This window comes from Apodemus sylvaticus, chromosome 17 (genome assembly GCF_947179515.1).
Source record: "Apodemus sylvaticus chromosome 17, mApoSyl1.1, whole genome shotgun sequence".
Taxonomy (NCBI): Eukaryota; Metazoa; Chordata; class Mammalia; order Rodentia; family Muridae; genus Apodemus; species Apodemus sylvaticus.
The window spans coordinates 6,851,250-6,872,893 of record NC_067488.1 but is presented as its reverse complement, the minus strand read 5'-3'; the positions used below and the strand labels follow the sequence as shown (position 1 = coordinate 6,872,893).

General features: G+C 41.4%; 2 protein-coding genes across 2 annotated transcripts in view; one reads left to right on the top strand and one right to left on the bottom strand.

Annotated features, from left to right (window-relative positions):
• The window catches only part of Dcaf13 (DDB1 and CUL4 associated factor 13), a 30,399-nt gene extending 26,629 nt beyond the window's left edge, over positions 1-3,770 (bottom strand). The window contains exon 1 of the mRNA XM_052160944.1: positions 3,584-3,770. Coding sequence (XP_052016904.1) covers positions 3,584-3,653 — 70 coding nt within the window. The 5' untranslated portion in view covers positions 3,654-3,770. The remainder of the gene's footprint in view (positions 1-3,583) is intronic.
• Positions 3,771-3,900: 130 nt separating this feature from the next.
• Slc25a32 (solute carrier family 25 member 32) lies at positions 3,901-21,309 on the top strand. Its single transcript, XM_052161167.1, has 7 exons — positions 3,901-4,228; positions 10,256-10,406; positions 14,113-14,198; positions 16,199-16,359; positions 17,961-18,074; positions 18,528-18,673; positions 20,044-21,309. The coding sequence occupies exons 1-7, from the start codon at positions 4,075-4,077 to the stop codon at positions 20,180-20,182; spliced, it is 951 nt and encodes a 316-aa protein (XP_052017127.1). The 5' UTR covers positions 3,901-4,074; the 3' UTR covers positions 20,183-21,309.
• The last annotated feature ends 335 nt before the right edge of the window (positions 21,310-21,644 follow it).

Sequence of the window (21,644 nt, the reverse complement as noted above, 5' to 3'; positions counted from 1 at the left end):
CTTCCCCATCATCCTGCTCTCTTTGCATTCTGAATCCATACTAAAGGTATACCACAGGAGGAGGGTGACACCATAAGACCAGTATTATCAACTAACCTAGACCCCTGAGATCTCTCAGACACTGAGCCACCAACCAGGCAGCATACACCAGCTGATATGAGGTCCCCAACACATGTACAGCAGAGGACTGCTGGGTCTGGACTCAGTCAGAGAAGATGTACTTAACCCTGTAGAGACTGGAGGCTCCAGGGAGTGGGGAGGTCTGGTGGGGTGGGGGGTGGAGCAGGGACATCCTGTTGGAGAGGGGGCAGGAAGTGGGATGTGGAATGTGGAATAGTTAAAGGGTGGACTGGGAGAGGAATAAAGTCTGGACTGTTAAAAAAAAAAGATTAAAGAATAAAAACCAAAACCAAAACCAACCCTGTCTCAAAAAACAAAAGGGGGAAAGAATTTGGAACAGATTATATACTTTATTTTCTTTTAAAAGTTAAAAGAGGTGGGGTGGGGGTGTGTGTGTGTATGGTGCACGCCTTTAATCCCAGCACTTGGGAGGCAGAGGCAGGCGGGTTTCTGAGTTCAAGGCCAGCCTGGTCTACAGTGTGAGTTCCAGGACAGCCAGGGCTACACAGAGAAACCCTGTCTCGAGAAAAAAAAAAAAGTTAAAAGAGAAAGCATGTTATTTAATATTTATAACTACAGAAAAAGCTTAAGAATTTCAGAATATTCATAGTGGGCCCATTCTAAGAACTTTGCCATAATTAAGTCAAGATGCCTCTGCAAAAACAATTGTTTGTACAGTCTTTCCTTTCGTTCTCTCATCATTATACCACACCACAAATGCGAGCCGGGACATACCTCACTATCCTATAGGCAGAGCCAGCCCTCCTTCGTCAGCACCGCTCTTCACAGGACACACAGCACACAGCTGAAAGGAGGCTCTAAGTTCACTAAATATCACACACGGAAATTAGAGGCCTTGTCTGTCTGTAAACAGGGTCCACTATGTAGCTCCGGAATTCACTATGCAAACCGGATCTCACTATGCAGACCAAGCTAGGCTGGAACTCAGAGATCTGTCTGCCTCTGTCTCTGGAGGGCTGGGATTAAAGCCTTGAACCACCAAGCTTGGTTCAGTTTTTGTTTTTTGTTTTTTAAGATAGAAAATACTCACTGATGTCCTAACTGTACCCCGTATTGTAATGTAGCGTCTAAGCACCTCCTTGTAGAGTTACAGAACTAAGTTCAAGCTCCCTTCTAATCTTCTATAATTCAGTCTCACTGTCTCATCAGCTTCAGGGACTTCCTGGAGCTCAGCTCAGCACCTGCACTCCCCGGCACCTAAACCACCTTGTGCTTTCCTTCTATACACCAGCCTTTCTATCAGGACTCAACTTCCACCTAATCTACCCAAACCTCACGCCCCCTTTAAAATATTCACTGTCCTCTAAATCATAATCACTACATCCACTTCCAACTTCATTCATCTAGTCACAGAGAAATAACTAACACTAATGCAGCACCTGCCATACATCATAAGCACTGGAGACCATAGTTTAAAATTCATATAAAACTACATTTATTTGTGTAAGGTGCTCTTACACACTAACTAGACACATCAGAATTATCAAGGATATTTCAAAAATAAAGCTTCACCAGTACTTACCCAGTATTTAAATCCTGCATAAAATTTTACAAGGAAGTAACACTAAATAAAAATATAACAGATGTGTTTCTTGCTTTATATTTTATAGCATTCCAAAAAAAATCTATTTTTCTGTTTTGCTATTACATTTCTATTATAAAAATTAAAAATACGGAGATACCGTTGAAAAAAGATGTTACTAATAAATAGGGCTGCATCTCCTAGCATAAAATTCTGTGTCCAGATTGTCACCCACTCATTCCTTCATCCAGACACTTACAAAGTAGCTATTTATGGGAGTTATTGTCTAAATATAGGAATATGATTCTTCCCCCTCTTTGCAAGCTCAGTCTGATGGGAAAGTCTTCTAATCAACATATAATCATGACATATATGATAAGCACTGACAGATTTGTTTCCAGGCAATGTTTACTGAACATTGAAACACAGGATGGAGGGCCCCTGCAGGGATAGTATATAAAGATTATGGTCAAGAGAAACTTTCCCATAGGTACAGTTCTAAGACAAAGCCTAAAATGCACCCACATTGGCAAGGGTAATGTAAGCCATTGTTTTAGTCAGAGTTTTACTGTTGTGAGCAGACACCATGACCAAGGCAACTCTTACAAGGACAACATTTAATTGGGGCTGGCTTACAGGTTTAGAGATCTGGTCCATTATCATCAAGGCAGGAACATGGCAACATCAAGGCAGACAAGGTACAGGAGGAGCTGAGAGTTCTACATCTTCATTTGAAGGCTGCTAGCAGAATACTCCCTCCCAGGCAGCTAGGACTAGGATATTAAAGCTGACACCCACAGTGACACACCTACTCCAGCAGGGCCACAGCTTCTAATAGAGCCACTCCCTGGGCCAAGCATGTTTAAACCATGACGCTTTCTACCATCGATGCACTGACTGGTGAAAGTGGAAGGAAAAAAAAAACAACAATGAGGCTCAAGGACTCAATATCAAACCGCAGTGACAAATCTATTTTTCATTTAAGAAATATTACCATGTTAAAACAGTTTGGGAGCAGGGCCCACACCACACCTTAGCAATGCTGGGGGAGGGGGAGAACCTCCAGTAACCAAGAGTTACTATCACTCTCATTTACTCTAAGGGTTAGGGTTAAGGCATATTTCTATGCCTTAGTTATATCTACTCTTGTCTTCAATTACAATGGTCTCCTCATACAAGATTGGTCTCCTGTCATTTCTGTTACCTAAAAATAATTTATAAAGGGTCAGCATGCTAACGGGAAACAGATCAGTAAAGATAAATAAAACTCACCAACTTCATCTTAACCATTCTCTCCTCAAATTCTCAAGAGTAGTTACGAGAAAACAAGCTACTTTAAATTTCTTCTCAACTTTTTCCCTTTCCACACCTAGAAGTAGACTGAAGTAGCAAAGTGCCAAAACGTTTTTTTAAAAAACTTTGAGCCGGGCAGTTGTGGCGCACGCCTTTAATCCCAGCACTTGGGAGGCAGAGGCAGGCGGATTTCTGAGTTCGAGTCCAGCCTGGTCTACAGAATGTGTTCCAGGACAGCTAAGGCTACACAGAGAAACCCTGTCTCGAAAAACTAAAAAATAAAAAGTTAAAAATTAAAAAAAAAAAACAAAAAACGTTGAATGCTTGACTCATGAGTAAACTCCACTCTCCAACTGCTAAAAACCTGAACACAGAACGGCTGACAGGAGAAAACTGGAAGCACTCTTCTACGTAACTACTTCCCACTGGAGGAAAATTCTCACAAAGAACTTAGAGGGATATGTCATCTGCCACTCTGTTCCTCAAGCCGGGTGAGGACATAGTCGCCTAGGCGGAAAGGGAAATCGAGACCAGAGCGCTGGCTTTCCGTCCAGTTTACTGCTCGAAAGCTGGCCAGACCCAAGGAATCCGGGACGACGCTCCTTCCTCGGTCCCAGTGCCTCTCACCTCTTTGTAAGTCCAGCTTGGTTTCCCGGACATAGTTGTCAGGGTTCCGGCTCAGCATTTTCACCTTCATCTTGGCGGCTCGGGGTCCCGGACTCCACGAGCCTTAAGCCGGGATCGACTTAGCCCGGCCTCCACGCACACGGCTTTTGCCTTCCGCAGGCTTCTTCCTGTCACGTGGCTCCGCAGTGTAGCAGCCGGAAGGCTCGGCTGGACCCCGCGGCGTTCCGTAGTCGCTTAGGCCAGGAGCTGGAGGGGGCGGTCCTTCAGCTGTCGCTCGCCTCGCGTCCGAGGGCTTGCGCGCGCAGCTGTGGGCGGGGCCAACCCTGCTGGGCGGGGTTGGGCAGGAAAGTCTCTGCTCTTTCTCCTTCACGCGCTTTCTCGCGTCCTGTGGTTCCAGGTCCCGGGCCGCGACTGTCGCCACGGTGGCGGCCACTACATCACGCCCCACGTCGGCGGCGCTGGACGCCGTAGTGTCGACGAGCCCGGAGCCCATGACAGGCCAGGGCCAGTCGGCGGCCGGGTCGGCGGCGTGGAGCGTAGTGTTCCGCCACGTCCGGTACGAGAACCTGGTGGCTGGCGTGAGTGGCGGGGTCTTGTCCAACCTGGCGCTGCACCCGCTCGACCTCGTGAAGATCCGCTTCGCTGGTAAGAGCCTGCCCACGCCACGGGCGACTTCCCTTGCTGCCAGCCCCAGCGAAGCACTAAACACCCAAAGGAGACCTTGGTCTCCCCAGACTCAGTTCTACCTGGGGGAGAGCCCCGAAGATGATGCAGTGTGCCCTGCGTTATCTGGAGCTAGGACTTAGGAAGGGGGCCCCGGCTTTCCCAGTGTCCCCTAATCCTAAAGGATAGGGAAAGTGAGTGAAGTTTGAGAGAAAGGAGGTTGTCACATTTGACCCTCATGTTCACGTGTCGTTCACTCTTAGGGGTAATTTGAAGTCTTAGGGCAGCCACGTGTTTGGCTGTATAAAGTCAAAGGAAAGTGCAAGTGTTTGAGCTGGAGCATTGGCCCGTTCGGAGGATAAGGTCTTAATTTGTGATTAAAATATTCTCTAATGTATCTTTAGTTTGGAGTATTTATAATATGCATTGTCTGGTGAAGGAAGGAGGAGCTTCTACAATGTAAATAACTGTATTTAGGTGAATTAAGTATATGGAAATTACCACAGCATTTTAGGAATTAATACCAAGTTGCATTACAAAGATGATCCTTGGTAACTATTTAGAAATCATTTCTGTTATTTATTACAAGCTAAATTTTTCCATGAAAATCAAATCTTAAGAAATGGCTTTAGTAGAGCATTCTAATTTTATTCAGTTTACTTGAGTTATGTGTCTTACTATTTGAACAGTGGAGTCGTACTAAGAAGTACCAACAGTTTCTTACCGTTAGGAAACTTAAAAATGTAATTAGCCTAAGTTATATAAAAGGATCCTACACAACATGAAATCAAGTGCTAAGTAGAATAAATTCAAATACAAAATAAGAGTACAAATACACTATATAAAAAGACGATGTAAGGAGAGCTGGGGCTGGAGAGAAGGCTTAACATGCTCCCAGGACCCACACGGAGTTCTCAGCACCCACTTTGAGCAGGTGGCTCACAACTGCTCAAACAACATTGATAACTTTCATTGAACATGTACTTAATACATGGGAATAAATAAGGGGTATTTATTCCCTTTACACAGATGATAATGGTAGGGGTTGAGAAAGTTGTCCAAATCACAAGATGGTAAATAGCAATCTGAGGTTTGAGGTCAGCAGTTTCACTCTGAAACTGCCCTGCACTTAACCCACTCCCCGTATGGTAGGGGTTAAGAAAGTTGTCCAAATCACAAGATGGTAAATAGCAATCTGAGGTTTGAGGTCAGCAGTTTCACTCTGAAACTGCCCTGCACTTACCCACTCCCCGTAGCACCTCTATGAATCCCTGCTAACAGTGGCTTGAAAGTGAGTAGTTAGTCTTGGACTAGGTTGAAGAAAGGGAATTCTTGGTACCTGAGAAGATTCATTGTCTTAACGTGAGAAGAGTATTGGAAACTTGTAGGGTAGATAAGGTGGTTAGTAACAGAATAAGGGATTAAGGTTAGATAGTAATCCCTAATTGGGAAACTTGTAGGGTAGATAAGGCGGTTAGTAACAGAATAAGGGATTAAGGTTAGATAGTAATCCCTAATTGAAGTCCTTCCTACAGCAGAGCAAGCCTGTGTAGTAAGTAGGAAAGTCTACAGTTTTATTGAATGGTGAAAGGAAGGAGAAACTGAGGAAGATAAACAATGAAAAGTTGAGTCTTTTTTTTTTTTTTTTTTTGGTAAGGGTTTCTATTGCTGTGATAAAACACAGTGACAAAAGCAACCTGGGAAGGAAAGGGTTCATTCCTTACAGCTTTATCGCCCATCATCCAGGGAAGTCAGGGCAGAAACTCAAGGCAGCAACCTGGAGGAGGAGCTGATACTCAGACCATGGAGGAAGGACCCTGCTTACTGGCTTGCTCATCATGGCTTGCTCACCTGTTATCTTGTATAGCTAAGACTGCAGAAGGGGTAGAATTAAGGGGTGGTATTCCCACCTCCACACTGTGGGCGGGGCTCATTCCCATTATTAGTCAGGAAAATGTTACAGACTTGCCTACAGGCCATCTGGATGAAGGCACTTTCTCAATTGAGGTTCCTCTTCCCAAATAACTCTAGCTGTGCTGAGCTGACATAAAACTAGCCAATACAGTGATCCATAGGCACCGTACTGAATAATGCATACGTTTTGTGCTTCCATATAATTAAGCCCACTTATTAAAATTGCTGTCTAGCATTGGTGAGGAAGGCTAATCCTGAATGCATGTGCTATAAAACCAAACAGTTCATTGACTCCCAAGTAAACTGGAGCTCCAGTGTTGACAGTTTTTTTTTAAAAAAAAAAAAAAAGTAGAAATGTGGGAAAGGTGAAGGAACTCATTAAGCTTTGTATGGGAAGGGAGGTACCCACTGGGAGTTGGTCCTGAGAAAATTTATAGGGATGCAGAATGTGGCCTGGCAAAGCAGTGGTCCTCTTCGATGAAACACAAAGTGGCTGGGCCAATGCTTTTGAAAGAGGTTGGGCTGGACACTGAATGAACTCAGGGTAGGAATGCCGCCTTAGGTCTTAGGTCAAGGCACCTGTAGGTCTTAAGCTCAAAACCTAGTATCACAAAAATAGTAGAAGCAAACCATCCTCATGAAGCACAAGTGAAGGGGATTTATTAAGTAAGTAAGAAGCAAACTCTTCAGGTGTGACCAAGAAGAGGGAAACTAAGAGCCAACACGAGAGCCAGTTTGTCCTAGGATGGTGGGACTACATAGTTTTTAAAGCCAGAGTACTTGTTGCTGTTCTTCAAAAGAATTTAAAACGTACTGTCTTCTGTCTTGGCTCCTCCAGTATACCAATTTTCTCGTTCAGTTACTGCCTCCTTGCATCTCAGTGTTGCCACTGGCCATCACGGCTATGTGAGGTCAGTTAGACTGGAAACTCACTGTGTACAACTTCCATGGGACAGCCGGAAGGTTCATTCAGGTCATCAGCTCTCTGAAGTTTTCTCTGCCTTTAAATTCATTCTGCCTGAGGATACCACAATTTCCTTTTTGGTTTTTTTTTGTTTTGTTTTGTTTTTTGTTTTTGTATTTTGGCAAACATGTATGTATATAAGGAAATGTTTTGCCTTGATAGTAGGGCAATTGTTATATTTCCCTTTTTTTTAAGCCCAGACCTAGCCAAGGCTGGTCCTTGGCATTTTTTAAGTTAGAAAAAGAAAGGAGCAATTTCCTTTGTCAAAATATGTATGTTATTATTTTAGTATTTTCTCCCCAAGAACCTTTGTAGTTTGAGCTGCAACAAATACCACTACAAACAGTTTGGCTTAACAACAAAAGGATTATTTTTCTCTTAGGGATTTGGGAACTGGAAGGATCCCAAGGATCAAGATGCTAGTCAGGTTGGTTTCTAGTGAGAGCCCTCTCCTTGGTTTGCAAATAGCCCCTCAATCTTAATTCTTTGCTTAAAGACTTTGTGTTCTGTATAGTCCTGTTCAGAACTACAGCTTTACCTGAACTCTGGAGAGAATACAGTTCACTCTGCACAGCTCTCATCCCCACCCTTCCTTCCAAACTAGTATTCCTTCCTCCACCAGCACAGCATTTGTGCCCCCCTAATCTCCAGTTTTCTTCCCAAAAGATATCCTATCTAGCTATAAACCTTTTCTACCTTCTGAAGACCAGTGTCTAATCATTCTTACCTATTGTTCACACAGTTATTACTAAGATTAACTTCCTAAAACAGTAAGGCAAAAGCATTGGGTTATGGCTGGGAAAAGCAGGGGTGTTTTGCCTTTTGTCTCACAATTGAATTGTGAGCTTATTATTGAGAGAAAACTGGAAAGCTGCCCAGAACAAGGAAATCTGTACAGAATGAGAGGCACAAAACCCAAGGGACACGTCAGAAGCGTGTGTGCTGCAAAATGCCTCACCTGGGCAAATGGCCTGCTCTCTGAAGGTTTGTTCTTTGTGTAAACCTACAAAATTTAGGATGCTATACCCACTTTACAAAGGAGGACGCTGGAGCTCAGGGAGGGTAAGATCATGTAATTAATAAAGGAAATTTGATATCCAACTCACGCCTCTCCTGAAGCCCAGTGCACTTTAATCTCATTTTGAGGTGTAATGTTGACAGGTTAATGACGAAAGAAACTGACTGTTCCACCTTTGCACAGCACTGGTAAACAGTGATGATTCTTCTTTGCCGGACTTCATTCAATAGAGTAGAAGGTGGGGGACAGAAAACTGGGCATGCTTACATGTAAAGGACTATAATTTGTGTGAACTTTTTTGGAAGGTACTTTTCACTGTATTTTAAAATTATATTTATACCCTTTAACCCATATCACTTCCTTTCTAATGGCTGATAAAGAAGTAATAAGAATCTATACAAATCAGATATATTTTAGAGAATGTTTTACTAATAAAAAGATGAGCAGACCAGACAGAGGGAACAGGGCATACAAAAGAGGGTAATGGGAGAGAAGACTGAAATAGAACAGTATAAAGGCCGAGTGGTAGTGCCACACATCTTTAATCGCAGGACTCAAGAGGCAGAGGCAGAGGCAGGCAGATCTCTGTGGGTTTGAGGCCAGCCTTATCTATAGAGTAAGTTTCAGGACAGCCAGGGCTACACAGAGAAGCCCTTTCTGGGAAAAAAAAATGCTGTGATGAGATCCTTTTTATGTGCTAAACCTAAAATATGGATTTAAAAGATGAGAACAGCTGCAGTGTGAGAGAGGAGAGTGAGTGCAGAGTGATGGACAGCTGGGAGGGGGACAGCAGCCACAGTCTCTCAGCATCTCTCAAAGTCTGGAGTACAGAAGAAAGGATGCAAAACTATAGAAAGTAAGCTTGGTATTTTGTATCGTGGAACTTTATAATGTAGAATGTGGTTTTGTAATCTGGTATCTTACGCATGATATGGAATGTTCCCTATTACTGAGATACTTAATGTCCTACTTCCAGGATTAAGTGACTTCTGAAATCCACAAAGCAGTTGTTAAGACTGCATTGTTCCATAATACTTTCCTACAACATGTTCACAGACCTGTTAAATAGCCTTCATTTCCTCAAATTATCTTATTTCAGATGTATTTTTTATTTCCTACAGAAGCAAGATAAAAATAAATGCCAAATATAGCCAGGCATAGTGGCAGTCTATACTTCAAAATATTACTACTGGTGAAAAACAGATAGCAACATTTTCTGAGATGTAGGCAAGTCCAAGAGAGCTTATGTGGCACAATAAAATGTTATAAAGGACTTTAATAAAAAGGAAAGGACGTAGTGGCCCAAGCTTCGCTGTAGACAGTGGTGCTGTCTTGTCCAGCTGTATGGAGCCCTGGAATGAGAGCAGTGTGGGAAGGACGAGAAAGCCAGCTCAGCCTTAGAGAACAGTGTTCACACGCAGTACTTGGCTACTTTATATTCTGCCTGAGGTGTGTATGTGTTAGTAGAGAAAGAATGTCCAGGAGTAGGCGGCCCTTCCTCAGCTCCCTTCTCTGCTGCCCTCAGACCATGCTGGCATTCTTGATAGAGTTGGAGCAGCTGACAAGAATTTGTTTGTTTTTAAAGTAATGTTTTTATTTTATTTTATTTTGTTGTATATGCACGAGTGTTTTGCCTGAATGAATGCATATGTACCAGTTGCATGGCTGGTACTTACAGAGGTCACAATAGGATGTCAGAGCCTGGGATTAGAGTTACAGGTGGTTGTGAACCACCATGTGTGTGCTGAGAATCACACCCAGGTCCTCTACAAGAGCAAAGAGTGTTTATTCGAAACCACTGAACAATTTCCCTACACCCTAAGTCATAGTTTTAAACATTTGAGTTTATAATCCTGAGTATCTGTAACAAGCATACAAGTGTTTGGGGCTATTTAAAGGCTACTTCCTAAAATACTAGAGGTTTTAGTATACTCTGGCTGAATACTTTGGTAAATTGACAGATGTACTAATTAAAAAATACCAGATATCCTAAAAAACAATGTCATGTACCCAAGATTTTCTTGGCGAACGTGTTTCCTTCATGGATCTGATTGTGTCTGTGTCTGTGGCTCACGGGCGACATCCCTGCTCACCTGTGTGCTCTTCAATGCAGTGAGTGATGGACTGGAAGTAAGGCCGAAATATAAAGGAATTCTACATTGCTTGGCAACCATTTGGAAGGTCGATGGACTGCGAGGACTTTATCAAGGAGTAACTCCGAATGTGTGGGGTGCTGGTTTATCCTGGGGACTCTACTTTTTCTTGTGAGTAGATCTGGGGGATTTTACAATATTGAAGAGGATCCCCGTTTAAATGATTTCTGCTTATCACCTTTTTTACAAGGTTAACTGATGAGTCATCTAATCAATGTTTTTGGATTGGAAGGATGGGAAAGCATAGTAGCTTGTTAGTTCCTGACTGCCAGCTGTTATCAGAGACATTTGACCCAGAACAGAGTTCTAATAGGAACAAGATAACAGGGTAAGAGAGGAGATTTGCAGAAACCATTGCTTTGGGCTGAATTCAGGAAAATTGAGGTGTTGCGCTGAGCTCTGTGGTGCTGACCCACTGAAGAGCTCTGCTTTAGTTAAAGCCAGTGCTAACTCCATACCTCATGGTAACACGTAACATCTATTTTAGTTAAAGCGAGTGTTAACTCTGTGTAACTCATAGTGGCGCTGTACAACTTCAGGAATTCCAAGGGACCATATTAGTATTCTTGAGCACTTTTTAAATAGCCAAAATAGATTAGAAAAAGGGGACTAAACCAGTTGTTTGTTAGTGGTTTTGTAAGTGTTACCGCAGGAACCTGAAACTGTTTTAAGATAAATCTCACAATTTCAGTCTGTACATTCAATCCTATAAAATGAACTATTCTTGTCATATATAAGAGATTAGTTACAGAATATTCCCAAAGTAGAAAATGTCTGTAGAATTGAAGTATCATAGCATAGTTATATATTTATCCTCAGCTAGAATAACAGAAATCCCAGATTGTTTGAGGCAGCTTGGAGAAGTGCATTTGATCCATAATAAAGTTTAAGTCGGGAGGAGATAGAGGGGGAGCACCTGTAAGCACACACATCAGAGATCCCTGTTGGGAGGAGAAAGCAAGGCCCTGACTCCTACAAGAGTTTGAGGTACACTCCTCATCGCTTTTTTTTTTTTAAACCCACCCCAACATCTTCTTAGCTTAATGACCTGTTAGACATCATCACTATTTGGAATAACTCCGACTGCATTCCCCTCAAAGGACCCGCTGCAAGCGCCTGATCAGGCAGGCACATTCACCTTACTGAGTATGAAAGAACACAGTCCAAAGCATCATGACCCTGTAGTCGGAGCACACGCTGCTGAGCATACTTCTGGCTGGACACTGTCTTAATCCTGTTCTAGTGCTGTGAAGAGACCAAGTCAGCTCTTACAAAGGGAAGCACTTAACCTATACAAAACTCAAAGTGTGTGTGTGTGTGTGTGTGTGTGTGTGTGTGTGTGTGTGTGTGTGTGTGAGAGAGAGAGAGAGAGACAGAGAGATGGAGAGACAGAGAGAATGAATGAGAATATATCCCCAAGAGGACATGCTGTATGGCAAGAATTCCTTAAGATAGAACAGTTTCCTTTATGTTAAAATATTATGGGTAATGTTTGAAGAGTTTCTTCAAACAAAGACTTTGAAGGGGAAAGTGGGTATTGGGGCCTCGTGACACACCTTGAATCTCAGCACCGGATAGATAGTGCAGAGAGATGTGGATCTCAGTGTCTTCGTTTATTCACAGTGAGTATGAGGCCAGCCTGGGTCATAGACAACCTGCCTAAACACAAAGTAGCAACTGCAGAGTGCCTCAGCTGTTCTTCTAGACAATCGGAGCATGCTTTCCCACACCGCGTTAAACTGCTCACAGCAACCTGTGACTCCAGCTCCAGCTTCTGTGGGTACACAGATAAACACATACACTTAGTAAAAATTGTATTTACAAAACAAATAACAAAAGCAGACCTGGGTTGTTTCCTACTCAGAAACATCTAGTGGCTGTGTTTTTGTCAAACGAAACCCAAATCTCAAGCTGCCTGTCCTGTGGCTGCTTTTCCTTCACTGTGTTGTCCACTCTTCCTCTCCTCACCATGTGTATCTCTCTCCCTGTTGGACCTGAACCTGTCTCAATGCTCTGGTCAGTCCACTTCTGCACAGGGACTTCTGGATCTCCCTCTCTCGGGCAGTTTCTGAGTGCCTTAGGACACCGTTACCTATGAGTTACTGTTAGAATGCCAGGATCCCTACTAATCTATTAAGGGGTCTGCCGCTGCGTCCTGTCACCCAACAAGAAGCCGACGGCCGTCCTGAATGTGTGTCTGTCTGGGGGCCTTGACTTTGCTTCTTCCTGGTGTCCACATCAACACAACATCTCTTCCTTCTTCCTGGTGACCACGTCGACACAACATCTCCTCCTCCTGGTGTTCACATCGACACAACATCTCCTCCTCCTTCTCCTGGTGTTTTTCTGCTGCTATTAATTGTTGAAGTGTCAGGAGCCAGCTCGGGGAGGCTAAGGCTACCGGTTGCCACAGGTTTTTACATGGCCTACAACAGCTGAGCTCTGAGAGGCAAGGTCCCAAGAGACGTCATCTCAGGATTGCTTCTTTAAGCTCTTAGGCTTTTTCCTGTCACTGTTACATAGTCTGATGATTCCTGGGCATTGGCCGACCCTATTGGACAGATTGTCTGGAGATCCACAAAGATGTACCATCATGTAGTAATGCTGTATTGACAAACTGATGTTTTCATAATTCCTGATAATGATTTTATAGAATTCCTGATTTGTTTCACATAATTTTAGAAAGTTTTAATAGACTTTTTTTGTTGTTGTTTTGCCAGAAAGATATAATGAAGTTAGAATCAAGAATAAAATGTACCCACCCCTCATAGAAAATAGTAAAATAGAAAATAGTACACCGTGATAAAGCTTGGCTAGTGAAACTGTGGCTCTGAACTTAGAATGAATGAGGTTAAAGAACCTTTGTCTAAGAAGATATAAGAAGGGCAGAGAAGCCGGGTGGTGGTGGCGCACGCCTGTAATCCCAGCATTCTGGGAGGCAGAGGCAGGCGGATTTCTGAGTTCGAGGCCAGCCTGGTCTACAGAGTGAGTTCCAGGATAGCCAGGGCTATACAGAGAAACCCTGTCTCGAAAAAAACCAAATCCAAAAAAACCAAAAAAAAAAAAAAAAAAAAAAAGAAGGGCAGAGAAGGAAGAAAGTGTGGCATCTGGGGCTCTGCCCCATCCACCCACCAAATGTATGTATGTATGTATGTGTGTGTGTATGTATGTATGTGTATATATATATGTATGTGTGAATGTATATGTGTATATATGTATGTGTAACTATATATGTGTGTGTGTATGTATATATGTATGTGTATGTATGTATGAGGCAGGTAGTTTGGGCCTGACTCTGTGTGTGTGTGTGAGAGAGAGAGAGAGAGAGAGAGTCTGCATATTACTTGTATAAAAGATTTTAATTCTTTTCTTTTCTCTCTGGTCCACAAAGAGTTAATGAGTTATGAGCCTCTCACCTGGACAGAGAGAGGTCCTTGAGCTGGAGAGAAAGGAAACCAGTGCTGATTAACACAAAATAATAAGAAGGGGTTACAGAAAAGAAAAAAAACAGTGCTTATAAAGCACAACTAATAGTAAGATTATAAGGCCAGGGATCATCAGTCTTTGACTGTCATTCAACGCAGTGTCCCACCCAGTACAGTTCCCCTACAGCTGGAGCAGGCCCCTGGCCCCAAAGAGTAACTAGAAGACTTCACATGCATATTCCAGGCATGCTCTCTTATGGGGAGGGTGGTATAACCCCACTATTGCTGGCATAGCCTTTCTTAAGTGGTTTCATTACACATTGACTTTTGCTTTGGATATTATGCTTTTTAAATATATGTTGCTTTATGGCTTATATGTTTAATATTTGTAGTTACAATGCCATCAAGTCGTATAAGACAGAAGGAAGAGCTGAACAGTTAGAGCCATTAGAATACCTCGTCTCAGCTGCTGAAGCTGGTAAGGCAATACACAGCGTCATTTCCAGACTTGATCCCTTGGGCGGGCATGGGTACCCTGACTGGGATTGGTGCTTGGACGGGAATCGGTGCTCGGGTGGGGATGGATCGGATCGGTGCTTGCTTGAGCGTTCTGGAGTACAAGTCTTGTTCCTGCTAGGCCCAGACTGACCTTGGGACATTTTGCCTCCAGGCTTGATTTTTCTTTTCTTTAAAAAAAAAAAAAAAGAGTCTCCCAATTCCCTGTTAAACCTCAGAGGTTTAAATGTGCTCATCTAATCAAAGGAAGTTAGAAATCTCTAGACCAAAGCTGGTTTGGGTGGGGCTGGAGAGGTGACTTAGCACTTAAAAGCACTGGCTGATCTTCACTGGGTGCAGGTTAGATTCCTGGCACCCATGTGGTGGCTCAGCCATCTGTAGGAGCAGTTCCAAGGGATTCCAAGGTAGAGTCATATGTAAGGTACCCAGGCTGGCCTCTGAGCACTATATACACACACGGTGCACATGCATGTATGCAGGAAAAGCACTCCCATACATGAAGAAATTTTTCAAAGATTATTCTTAAGAGATGATTTAATTACGGTGTTTTCATAGTCTGTAACTTAGTAACTTCATGCTCTCCTCCGTGTGTGCCCTCAGGGAAAAACAGAGAAACTGAATTTTCATAAAACCTGTTGTGATCCATTGTGTACCTTGGTTTGTTCATGTTATCAGTTCTTTTAAAACAAGAACTGTCTTGATTTTCAAATACTTAGCCACATGCAGAGACCCCAGTCATGATAGAATTTGATATTTATTTACTAAAAAATTTCTCGGAAGCTCAACAAATGAAAATTTTAAATTTTTTGAAAGATTTATTTATTTATTATATGTAAATACACTGTAGCTGTCTTCAGACACTCCAGAAGAGGGTGTCAGATCTCATTACGAATGGTTGTGAGCTAACATGTGGTTGCTGGGATTTGAACTCCAGACCTTCAGAAGAGCAGTCGGTGCTCTTAACTGCTGAGCCATTTCTCCAGCCCCAAATGAAAAATGTATTTTTTGGGTAGGGCAGGAGGTTGGTTTTGGTTTGTTTGTTTGTTTGTTTGTTTTTTAAGATACAATCACATATAAGATGCCCAGACTGGTCATGCAGTGATCTTCCTGACACTGCCTCCCAGCTCCTGGAGTGTACCACGTGTCTCACCAGATGAGATTGTTAGCAAAATGATCACTTCTGTAAAGATTATTAAATGTGCAAGCCTTATTAGACTTTGAAAGGCTGTGAGGAGGGTTGTGATAGATCTTGGTGGGACACGTACGTACATCTTGAGGACCCACACTCCTGGGTCTTCCTCCTCCCCGCAGCTTAGCATAGCCCTTCTGTTTAGTGTGTGACTCCTATGACCTAGTCTCTGCCAGGCTGCATGGCTTAAGAGTCTGGAGAGCTTTGCTCTGTCCTTACAAAAAAGCTATCTCATATTTTATCTCTCAATTTACCCCTCACTGACCACAGGAGGAACTTTTTTGACCATCAAAAAGGAAGTTTTCTTGTGACTCTTGGCAGCGCCTCAAGGCCACACCTCCCTATTCAGATAAGGCCTCTTTGTGCCTCGTTCTCTTTATACCTGTGCTCAGCTGATTGGAATATCATTGCCCCCATTTTATTAATTAGATTTAATGTCCTACTTATGCCTAGTGATTTTGTTGTTGTTGTTGTTGTTGTTTTATTTTTGTTTTTATGACAGAGATTCACTCTAGCTTGGGCTGTCATAAAACTCTGTAGATCAGGCTGGCCTTCAACTCATAGAGATCTCTACCTGTCTCTGCCTCCTAAGTTCTGGGATTAAAAATGTGCACCAGCACACCTGGCTATACCCCAGTTCTTGATCAAGTGGGCCTTCCTTGCGCTCATGTGCACACTTTTGAAAAAATGTTTTTTTATCTAATGAACTATTCTTAATGGGTATTGCATGAAACAGTACGTTTTTGCTAATTAATCTTTAAATATGATTTTAGGAGCCATGACTCTCTGCATTACAAACCCATTATGGGTGACGAAGACTCGCCTTATGTTACAATATGGTGGTGTTGTTAACCCCTCACAGAGACAGTATAAAGGAATGTTTGATGCACTTGTGAAAATATATAAACATGAAGGTGTGCGTGGATTGTACAAGGTAACAAATTATCATGATATATTTTGAATACTGGAAATTGCAATTAATGCTAGCTTTTGTTTTTACTTTTGCTTTGTTTGTGAGACAAAGTCTTGCTAGATAGCCTAAGCTAGTCTTCAACTCTCAATCTTCCTATCCCAGACGATAAACATGTTCACCATGCTGGTTTCTTGTCTTTAAACCATCCCCTTTGTTTCACTCTAAATGACCTGTATTTGGTCCTAAAAAGAAGCAAACATATGCAGGAGTAATCGGGTGAAGCAGAAATCGTGTTTATATATTGAAATTGTACTTTAAGCTGTGCTTCTTAATTACCGTAAGCTGTGTCTTCATTGGTGTAAACCTCTGTCAGGTATCTTTTTAGCAAGCCATGCAATTAGACCACCCATTTCTTGTTGTAGCCCTTGGAAGTTGTCTCTGATAATATGTCATATATGAGTCTTAACAGGATCTTACTTTTATTGACTGTAAATATACCATGAATTTAAAAATAGTAACCAAAAGAAAAATTCAGCATCTTGCCAGGTGATTGTTTTTTTCCGTGCTAGGAACTGAATGCAGTGTTTTTAAATTTTCTTCTTAGTGGCAACAAGATCTGTTTCCAATTTTGTACCTTTTTTCTCTTGCCTTAATTTTTCTTGCTGTTAGTTGCCTTTGCATGGCTATGGCCACAGTGTGTGAGAGAAACAACTAGAAAAGGGAGAGCTTCCACTGTGGGGAGGGCAGGCAGAGCAGGGCAGCTCTATGCTTAGGAAAGAAAGGAAGTCCTGCTGCCCACTGCTTTCTTCCCTTCCACCTGACCTCTCCAGTCTCCAGCTCCCGGGATGAGTCTGGGGCGTGTGTGTCCCCCTGTGCACATCCACGGGGATCTCACAAGTCATGCTCACAGGGAAGATTTAACTGCCACAGTCCTTTTCTGTCGCTTTTGTTTATCCTCATTAAAATATGTACATTGTTAAAAATTAATTACTAATTACATAAGTATACATATATAAATATAAAATTTAGGCTGAAGTAATTGTATTAAATTTTATGCATATAAACTCGAGGTTATAGATCTATGGGCAATTTTATTTGCAATTATATTATTCAGTTCTGTATTTCCTTTCATCATTTCTTACCCTGTTCTTTTAGAATACCTATGTGCAACCTTTGAAATATTATTAGCTTTATTTTCTTTACTAAATTTAACCTCTTGTTTAAATACCAATTCTTGGTAGTGTGGATCTTTTATTGTGTTCATAATGTATACTATTTAAAAGAAAAACAACCTATGGAAATTTAAGCAGCTTAAAAAGGAGAAGGCAGTACTGTTTTTAAGACCTATGTCATGTATATATATACATATGTGTGTTTGTGTACACATATATGTGTGTGTATATATATCTCACACGTGTGTTAAGTGTATGTTTATAATATATTTAATATATAGTAATATAAACATAATATATGTTAAATATGACTTATTAAAATATAGATTAAAATGTGATTTAGGTAAAACTTAGGTGAATTTACATGAAGCAATGTGAAAATATTTTAAGTACATCTGTCATTGAAAGCTGTTTAATTTTGCTTCTCTTCATCTTCATCTTCTCCTTCAGGGATTTGTCCCTGGGCTCTTTGGAACATCACATGGTGCCCTTCAGTTTATGGCATATGAGGTGCTAAAGTTGAAGTACAACAAACACATCAATAGATTACCGGAAGCCCAGCTGGTAAGATAATTATTTTAAAGTAACATCATAAAGTAACTTTTGCAGGCACTAAATAGGTAGAGGTTTTTATGATGTGTTTACTTTGACAATATTGCTATCATAATAAATATTCTGTCACTAATTTAAATATTTAATAAGCTGATCGCACAGATGTTAAACCCCATATTAAATAGACCTCATGTTAAAGAGGGAATGACATTTTGTTGTTGTTATTTTGGTTTTGGTTTTGGTTTTTTCAAGACAAAGTTTGACTGTGTAGCCCTGGCTGTCCTGGAATTCACTCTGTAGACCAGGGTGGCCTCGAACTCAGAAATCTGCCTGCCTCTGCCTCCCAGAGTGCTGGGATTACAGGCGTGCGCCACCACTGCCCAGCACAAATGGCATTTTTTTAGATTTTTTTTTTTTAATGTACTTTTTGCTTTTAAAGAGATCCTACATATGTTCTCATTTTAGAGCACAGCAGAATACATCTCTGTTGCAGCACTATCCAAAATATTTGCCGTAGCAGCAACATACCCGTATCAGGTTGTGAGAGCCCGCCTTCAGGATCAGCATGTGTCTTACGGCGGTGTAATAGATGTGATCACAAAGACGTGGAGGTGAGATTGTGCATGGGGAACATCAGAACCGCACCAGAGTTCTCTTGCATGCCCAGACTATTTACTCCATACCAGTTTCTAGGACTGGCCAGTGTGCTGTGGAAAGGATGAGTGTAGCTCTCCTTGCTTTCCTGTGTACTGTATCCGTCATGGTAAAACAATGACTCTGAAGCCTTGTTTCCTCATTTATAAAATGAGACTGTTTGGGCTCATAGAGTTGTTACTAAAAAAAAAAAATATGAAACAGAAGTAAGTGCTTTGAAAAGATACCAGCACAGAATTTAAGTCTCAAAATATTTGATTGACATTGGGTCTCAGGGGTCAGAAAGCTAGTATCTACTACTGGTGCTGTAACTTTTACAAGTATTTATCTCTGTGAGTAGAAGAGATTATGTATGAGAATAATTAAATTATTATAGGTAGACTTCCCTTGCATTTCCCTTTAATTCTAAAAGTCCTGAAGAGACTGTGTTTGAATTTAGTTGACTTTAATTTAGTTCACTGTTTGAAGCAGGAGCAGGGCTGACTCTGACTTGCCTGCCTTGGGATCCCCTTCCCCTAACTGGGCTGTCTTTCTGGGGCTGTCTCAACAGGAGATGAGCCTAGTCTTACTGCAGCTTGCTTGATATGCCACGGTTAGTTGGTATCATGGGAGGCCTGCCCTTTTCTGAAGAGAAATAGAGGAGGAGTGGATGTGGAGGGAGGGGAGATGTGGGGTAAGAATTAGGAGGAGGGAGGGGAGACTGCGGTGGAAATATGAAATTAATTCTTTTTTAAAAAGGGATTCTGGAAATCTGTACGTTAACTTACTAGGTCTTACTCCCTATTTTAGCTATTGTGGAAATAACATTTTTATATGAGCTATATTTAGTTTTGTGTACCACTTATATCAATTATGAGATCATGGACATACTGATTGCAAACAGGCATGTTTGTTTGAGATAGCCTTTGGAATACAGCTCTCGTAGCATGGTGCTTAGTGTCTAGTTCAGGCTGACTTCGAAGACTTCAGACTTGTAACAGTCCCTCCTGCCTCATCTCCCTCCTGAGTACTAGGATTATAGCCTGAGCCACCACACCTGGCTGCCATGAGAGACGGTCAAGTTAGGTTAAACCTTCAGCTCCGTCATCACTTAAAAACATTTGAATGCATCTAAAACTGCAGTGCTGTACAGTTGTGTTTTGAAGTGTCCTCGCCCCTATAAAGATCTATAAAACAACTCATAAGTGATATTCCTTCAAGGTATACAGATGGCTTAAGTCCACCTGTGAGTGAGGCGAGGCTTGACTCTTCTTCTGCGCTAGTGACGTGTTGGTGTAGTCACACTGCCTGCTTGGGAGAGTAAGTGTGTATCTCTTCTCCTTTAAAGGAAAGAAGGCATCGGTGGATTTTACAAAGGAATTGCTCCCAACCTGATTAGAGTGACTCCAGCCTGCTGCATCACCTTTGTGGTTTATGAAAATGTCTCTCACTTTTTATATGACCTTAGAGAAAAGAAAGTGAGCTAAAGGAAGATCACAGTGTGTGTGCTTGAGGCAGCAGCAGACTCCTTCGTGTTTGAAGCACAAAGCTCAGAGAATACTGCACAGCAGCATAGCTGGATTCTCATGTCAAAGGACCGCTAAGTCATCTTGATGTGTTCTGCTCTTTGTTTCTCCGTGTGTGTGTGGGTGGAGCTGGGCTGCCCCTCCCTGGAGACTGATAGTCACTGTGAAATGTGCAAGATCTTCCATTTTGTTGTTCAGGGAGAAGCTAATTTGCAATATTTGTAAATAATTTGATGAATGTTCTTTTTTTCTGAATTACTTTGCCTGGATTGACTTTAAAACTGACCATGTGCAATAGCAAGGAACTGGCTTCTTACAAGAATGACTATATTTCAAGGGTAAATTAAATGTGGAGCACTTATAAAGTGTTATCCAAGTCTAGCTCATTTTGAATGGGAATATTTTTGTTAGAAAAGTCTATTATAAATGTGCTTTAATTTTAATCCAACTGGAACACACTAAGTACAGAAATTGGAGAAGTCATGTATTTCTCTGAGAAATATCTAGTACCTTTTGCTGTTCCATTGCTTAATTATTTACAGTGAGATTCTGACAGAGCTTGTATTTTAGCCATAACCACTGAGTGTGTGGCTAGGGTGTATAAAAATCTGACCTCCAGCATCCGGGGAAGCCTTTATTTAGCACGTGTGTGTACAAATCACCATCAGAAATGCGGCTCTTGTTTCACGGAGATGGAATATTTGCTGTGAGTTTGTTGAAAAACTGAGTAGAAATAAGCATTGTATTTTCCCTTAATTTTTAGATTTATGGCACCAGATTCCAAATAATTGATTTGTCTACATTGGTCATTCAAATTCAGGTTGAAATACAGATTACATTTATCTGTGGCTGTTGCTGATTTGATTCCTATGCCATTGTAGATCTCCAGGTCAAAGGCCTGCCCCAGAGGATGCTGGGACTAGTGCTGACTCTCCGATGTGCAGCTGCCAGCACTTCTGCGCTATACTCTATTTCTTGTAAATAAATCATTATGATCAAAGCTGTATTTAAAGGGTTCTTTGAAAATAAGCCTATTTTTTTATATTTGAAAATGAAATTGTTTTTAAAATAAAAAAATGAAAAGATAATTTATATTTATAAAAATGGTGTTTGCTATAATATCCTTTACCTTTATGTTTATTCAGCTGGATTGATACATTCTTAAATCCTGATACACTGTAACAAAAAGCAAGTTTTTCAGCATTTACAAATTCCCAACATGTAACTTTTTGAAATTCGGGGATAATGAATCAATATTCCCAGGAATTCTTGGAAATTTCAAAATTACTATTTTAAACACAGTCATGACTATATCTACACTTTGAGTATCTCAAATTTTTGTTACAGAATAAAATATACTGAATTTAGTGTAAGTTAGTTATTTACCCTAGTAATTAAATATTTAGTTTACAAAGAATTACAG

Coding starts and splice junctions, on each gene's coding strand:
- Slc25a32 (XM_052161167.1), top strand. CDS start 4,075: ATGACAGGCCAGGGCCAGTCGGCGGCCGGGTCGGCGGCGTGGAGCGTA. Junction 10,407..14,112: donor TGGGGACTCTACTTTTTCTT/GTGAGTAGATCT, acceptor TAATATTTGTAG/TTACAATGCCATCAAGTCGT. Junction 18,075..18,527: donor GATTACCGGAAGCCCAGCTG/GTAAGATAATTA, acceptor TTCTCATTTTAG/AGCACAGCAGAATACATCTC.